The sequence below is a fragment of the Lipotes vexillifer genome, unplaced genomic scaffold, assembly GCF_000442215.2.
Source record: "Lipotes vexillifer unplaced genomic scaffold, Lipotes_vexillifer_v1.1 scaffold204, whole genome shotgun sequence".
NCBI classification, from domain to species: Eukaryota; Metazoa; Chordata; class Mammalia; order Artiodactyla; family Lipotidae; genus Lipotes; species Lipotes vexillifer.
In genome coordinates this window covers 974961-981429 of record NW_006777418.1, presented here as the reverse complement: position 1 = coordinate 981429, position 6469 = coordinate 974961, and the positions used below count along the sequence as shown (strand labels likewise).

General features: G+C 40.2%; 1 protein-coding gene across 1 annotated transcript in view; it reads left to right on the top strand.

Moving 5' to 3' along the window:
* PCSK5 (proprotein convertase subtilisin/kexin type 5) overlaps positions 1-6446 on the top strand; it is a 324200-nt gene extending 317754 nt beyond the window's left edge. The window contains exons 18-21 of the mRNA XM_007450986.1: positions 2001-2098; positions 2530-2659; positions 3068-3183; positions 6255-6446. Of these exons, the coding sequence (XP_007451048.1) occupies positions 2001-2098; positions 2530-2659; positions 3068-3183; positions 6255-6370 (460 nt within the window). The 3' untranslated portion in view covers positions 6371-6446. The remainder of the gene's footprint in view (positions 1-2000; positions 2099-2529; positions 2660-3067; positions 3184-6254) is intronic.
* The last annotated feature ends 23 nt before the right edge of the window (positions 6447-6469 follow it).

Genomic DNA, 6469 nt, shown 5'->3' with positions numbered 1-6469 from the left:
CCTGCTGAATAAGTGCCAACCTCAGAAGTAATGTCCTTTATTAGAAAAACGAGGCAGCTTTTTAAAAAGTTTGATAAGTTTTTTGGTAGTCCTGTTTCCTCCCACAAAAGGATTCATTTGATGCACTGTCCCCTTTTTACAGCTCTACAAAAAGGAAAGGGGTTTTCTTTTACTGGCTTTTTAAATGACAGCTCTCTGGCCAGTAGAAGATGAATGAATGAAATATACTTTCTGTCTCCTTGAGGCTCCCTGCGTTTTCCTTAGGGGCTTCTAGGGTTGGCCATTTTGCCTCAAGAGACCTGTAAAATTTTAAATACTGGCTAAAAACAAACAAAAATATCTATGCATAAAATACTAGAAGGAAATGGATTAAAATGTGAACAGGACTGTTTGGGATTCTTTTTCAACTACTTTGGGTTTTGTCCTTTCCAAATTTCTTTAAAGAGCATAGGGAAAAATAAATGTTACTTTTTAGTACTATGATCCATATTCAAAACACAGTCAAGTAAGATGTGAATTGGAACAATATAGAGAAATATATTTTTTATAAGAAAATAGAAAGCATTTGACCCTGTTGCTTAGATACCCATTTTCTAGTATTGTCTATTGGGCGACATAGGATTATGGTAACAGTCTCACTATTGAGTTATTCCGTGAGTAAAATTTGTATATTAAATGTTGTAAATTCTATGCATTTGTTTTTAATTTTAAGAATCAGTCTGTAGACTATGAAAAAGCTCATAGCTGATAAAAATTAGAAGAAAAAAATACACATTCCTCATTTGACATTCTAGCAACTCATTACGTAACGCCTAAGAGTGCTATTTAGAGAAAATATGACACAGATGACACCTCAAAAGACTAAATAATAGTACAACTAAGGAAAATCGAGATGTTTGGAGAAGCAGCAGTATAAGTAGATAATTTTGCCAAATTTTTCATTAGAGTTTAAAATGAATAAATCAAGCAATAAAGGCAAAAGTATATTAGAATTCTGTTGTTTTGATAGGAACCAATAGAAGAACTAAAATCAGAAACACTTAAAATCACAAAAAGGCTGCTCCTGGGAGTTTGAGCTGGGGGTTGGGCAAGGATAGTTGTGCGCTTTTATTCAGTTGTAATTCATTTTACCATGTGTTCCTACTACATGTATAGTTACAAAACTACTTTTAAGTTTATTGTGTAGTACAGGGGTCCCCAACCCCCCGGCTGTGGCCTGTTAGGAACTGGGCTGCACAGCAGGAGGTGAGCGGCAGGCAAACGAGCGAAGCTTCATCTGCCGCTCCCCAGTGCTCGCATTACTGCCCCCCGCTCCCCATCTCATGGAAAAATTGCCTTCCTCGAAACTGGTCCCTGGTGCCAAAAAGGTTGGGGACCGCTGGCATAGTAGGTCTAGGAGGTCTGGATATCAGGGAATTGGTAGGCATATTGTTAGCTAAGGTGATTATTTGGGTCAATAAAATACTTTTAAAAACCTCCATGTTGGGCTTCCCTGGTGGCGCAGTGGTTGAGAGTCCACCTGCCCATGCAGGGGACATGGGTTCGTGCCCCGGTCCGGGAAGATCCCACATGCCGCGGAGCGGCTGGGCCCGTGAGCCATGGTCGCTGAGCCTGCACGTCTGGAGCCTGTGCTCCGCAATGGGAGAGGCCACAACAGTGAGAGGCCCACATACCGCAAAAAAAAAAACAAAACTAAACAAAAAAAAACCCTCCATGTTGTAAAATGTTAAGAAGAAATGTGTCAGCCAGTCTAATAATTAAGAGAAATGTCCCCAAAGCTTGCAGCACGTGTGTATGCTACAGACATAGTTTTAGGCACAGAGAAGCATTATAGGCATTGGGAGGAGATAAAAAAAAAAAAAGACTACAGGGGCTATTTCCCATGCTTTGAAGCTCTGCCAAAGCCACTGGTCTCTGGGAGGAACTATATTTGTTACATATGGCGCTGGGGAGTCATGACTTCTTTGCCTGATCACAGCAGTCTGTGTCTGTGTCTTCAGCCTGCAGGGATCCCGGTGTGCCGTTGCCTGTGAGGACGGACGGTACTTCAACGGCCAAGACTGCCAGCCCTGCCACCGCTTCTGCGCCACCTGTGCTGGTACCTTCTCTCCCGGTCCTCTTGTTTATTCTTCTGGCTCTGGTTTGGCTTTTGTTTACCTGTCTTTATCCATCACTCATGCAAATCCATTTGATATTTTTAAAATAAATGCTGGAGACGCATGGGTCTCTTCTGATAATCATGCATGTATTCTCAGAGGTCAGTCATCAGTAGCCCACGCTCATTGAAAACTTCAATTTCCCAGTGATACCTCCTTCGCTTTCCAAAGAGATTTGATGCTTTTGGCAAATGGGTTCAATGTAAAACTGGAGCATTATTTTTTCCAAAGAACATAAGGAAAAGCACAAATATCATAATTATTAAAATTACAACCTATTAATGCCATTTTAACCAACTACGCAAGCAGCAGCCCATCATGCAGCCTCTTCTGAGGTTTTGTTTCTGTCTTCGGCATCTGTCTTGCTTTTAAGGAGCAGGTGCTGGTGGGTGTATTAACTGCACAGAGGCCTACTTCATGGAGGATGGGAGGTGCGTGCAGAGCTGTAGTATCAGCCATTACTTCGACCACTCTTCAGAAAATGGATACAAATCCTGCAAAAAGTAAGTGGATCCACCCCTTAAGCCCTAGTGTTTGGCTACTGGGTTCCTTATTTGACTGCCTTCATAAATAATAAGAAACAGAACTATTAATGAAAAATAAGGTTCAAACATTTACCTGTGGACACTGTGCTGAACCTTTAACCCAACTGATTTTTTTTTCCCCCTCAGAAGAACTTTAAAACCTCTAAAGCAATATTTCTGTTTCAAGTGCGTGCTCTCTCCCCTTTAAAATCATAGTCTACCTGCTAGGCTTTCTTTAATGTTGTCAAACCCAGCAGTTATTGTAAGAAAAGATTTTTGTGGCATCTTCAAAGGGAGAAGATTAAGACATTAAGAGGCTGGTAGCAAACACATCTTCTTCTGTGCCCGATGTGCAAAAGGATGATAAATTGTACATTCTCCCCTTAGATGTGACACCAGCTGTTTGACATGCAACGGTCCGGGGTTCAAGAACTGTACGAGCTGCCCCAGTGGGTATCTCTTAGACTTAGGAATGTGTCAAATGGGAGCCATCTGCAAGGACGGTGAGTACAACTGCTCGTTCTGATCTTCTGAGCAAAGTGTGATCGTTCTACGTTAAGGTCTAATATATTTCCACTTGAAAATGAAACTATCAAGCGTGCCCCAGATAGGACACGCCCAATATCTTGGTGGCGTTCATTCATCTCGAACGTCTACCCTCAGTGGGTTTGGTTTTTTGGTTGTTTTCATTGCAAGAAGAACTAAAGCATCCACTAACCAAGATGGCACTAGTCAATTTTTTTTTACGTAGTAAACTTGGTTCTTTACAACTTTAGAGTTTTGGGTTCACAGCAAAATTGAGCAGAAGGTGCAGAGAGTTCTCATATAGCCCCTGACTACCCTACACACATATACAAACACACACACAAACACTCCCATTATCAGTGTCCCTCACCAGAATGATACGTTTGTTATAGTTGATACCTACCTTGACACATCATTATCACCGAAGTCTGTAGTTTGCATTAGGGTCCACTCTTGGTGTTCTATGAGTTTGGACAAATGTATAAAGACAAGTATCCACCACTGTACTATCATACAGAACACCTTCACTGCCCCGAAAATCCTCTGTGCTCTGCCTGTTCCTCCCTCCTTCCCTCCCCCTGCCCAACCCCTGGAAACCACTAATTGTTTTACTGTCTTAATAGATTTGCCTTGTCCAGAATGTCATATAGTTGGAATCATACATCAAACACTAACTAGAAAAGGCTACCTACTGTATTTTCTCCAGTCTTTTGGCATATGTACTTTTCATCAGATTTTTTAAATACCATATACATGGAGTTTTGTATCTTGCTTTCTGCACTAAGCATTAGATAAACATTATCCTATGTTTTTAACAAAGTCTTCAGAAACTTCATTTTTAATAACAGCTTAATATTCTATCATGTGCAGATGCCACAGTTTATTGCCACTCTCCTCTTATTTGCATTGTTTATAATTTTGATATGTAAATAACAATCAAATGGTATCTGAATCTTTCATTAAGCTGTGATAGATAGGCATCTATCTAATGACAGAACCAACTACAGATTGGTTCTAAGGTTAATGTTGGTCTATTTTTCTTTTCATTGCACCACTGGTTCTCAATCAAAATGCCAGGACCCCAGACCTTCCCCAAAGATTCATTTAAATTGGTCTTGGGGTACAGTTTGAGCACTGATAGCTTTAGAATCTTCTCAGGTATTTTTAATGTGCCGCCATTCCCCCTGACAATTTGGGAAATACCAAGTTCTCTCACTTTTCTAGCCTCAGTTTCCCCATCTATAAAATGAATGAATTTAAATTATTCCAACTCCAGCCTTTTGTGAACTTTGACTCTCTATATAGTTCATGCAGAGAGGGCCCTAAAATTTGTGCCTAAATTTTACGCAGACGTGCATCTCAACGATGTAGCAAGAAATGGTTTTGAACCATCGTTGTTCTAAACGTCTTTGGACTGTCAGGAAAATAGGAAAATAAAAAACTATGCATTTGCATAGTTTCCCTGGGTTTAATCTTTGTCTTCTTTTGAATGGTTCCTCTTCTGAAAATTTCACAAGAGGCAGAAGCGTGCTGTGGTTGGGAGAATGGGGATTCAGGAGTCAGAATGCTGTCATTCATACCTAGCCTCCAGACCTTGGGCAGGTTATGAGCTTTTCTGGGCCTCACTTCCCTCATCTGTAAAAATGAGAAGGATAATGCTGTCGACCTCATATGGTTATTCTACAACATCCCGTTAGGAATCTCAAACATCAAAAAGATCTGAGCATGCGATGGCATGCATAGGAATATCATCTATGGTCTCATATCCACAGAGCATCACAGGTGACTTTGCATCTTCATAGCTTTTCTAATGTATGATTGATCTGGCCGGGACGGGCAGACCTGCTCAGGCTCTGTGTTCAAACTTTTCGTGGCCAGGGCTAATTCTCACCACACAACATGGAGGTGAGAAGATTGAGGGATGGCACCCCAGGTACTACGTAAGTATCACCTTTTAGTTACCAGCCAGTGCTCCTTTGAAATTTTCACCCATAGCACTTGGTACCGGGCATTTCAAGGTTTGTGATGCTTTAACGGCTTTCCCTAAACCACAGTAAGCATGGGATAATTTATGCCAATGGCACTTTGGTAAAAGTGGAGTGTCAGGATTGCAGGTAAAAGTGGAAAATGAAGAACCATGATTTGCGATGAGTCCATTTTCAGGTCGGTTAAAGAATGAGATCATTGACGGCTCACCAGGCTTTTCAAATCACGTGGCAGTCGCATACAGGGATGTGCTATTTATTTTCTTTCAACTGTCATATTTCAGTGATTCTAAGACATACTTTTTAAATATATTTTAACAGCTCTGGAATCAGATGCATCTTATAATTCATGGCAGCTTACAACTGCTTTTGATCCACAGGTTGATGTGACACAGTTGTCATCGCCTGTGACTTAGTCACAGATATGTCTAGTCAACTGAGTTAGGCACTTGATCACTCCTACTTGTGTTGCATTTAATTGCACTTCATAATAGCTTGAACAAGTTAAACTATTTCTCAATATTCAAAGGAAGAATTATTACATAAGCCCAGAAACAAAACAGCACGTTATATAAATTTAACTAATACTTTCAATAAGCATAAAACTAATATTCTGATAAGAGGCTATTGTGTCACCATTTAATATCAATTTTTTTCTTGGTAGTACTTAAAGTAGTGGTGCATCTGAAATCCAGTGTCTTGGATTCAGTGAAATATAGTATAAATGACTGTATACGCTCTGCTCTAGGTAACTCCAAAAAGAAAAATTCCTTGCCTATATTATTATTGATTTCTAATTTATTCTTTGTCTAATCTTTTTTTTCCTTTCATAAATGGATACCAATCACATTTACCGTTGGACTGCAATATCTCTCCTTGAAAACAATGCTGTTGACTGAAATCACTTTGGGTGGACCAAATTTCTTCCTGTTGACTGCTCCCGAATGATCTCTTCCAATCCCCCCAATCTGCCTCTCTGGCCAATCACAACCTTCTTCCGTGTGTGTCCATCATGCTGCTCTCGTCCTCAACTTCCCCTCTGTCTTGCTGACTTCCTGGAAAAGCAACGGAAGAGTCCTGGGCGGAAGGAGGCTTCTGTATGCTAGTGAAAAAGAACAATCTGTGCCAACGGAAGGTTCTTCAACAACTTTGCTGCAAAACCTGTACATTCCAAGGCTGAGCTGCCATCCTAGATTTCTTTGTTCCTGTAGACTTATAGATTACTCCATATTATTATTAAAAAGAAAAAAGCAAGCAAAAAAAAAAAAAAAAAAAAAAA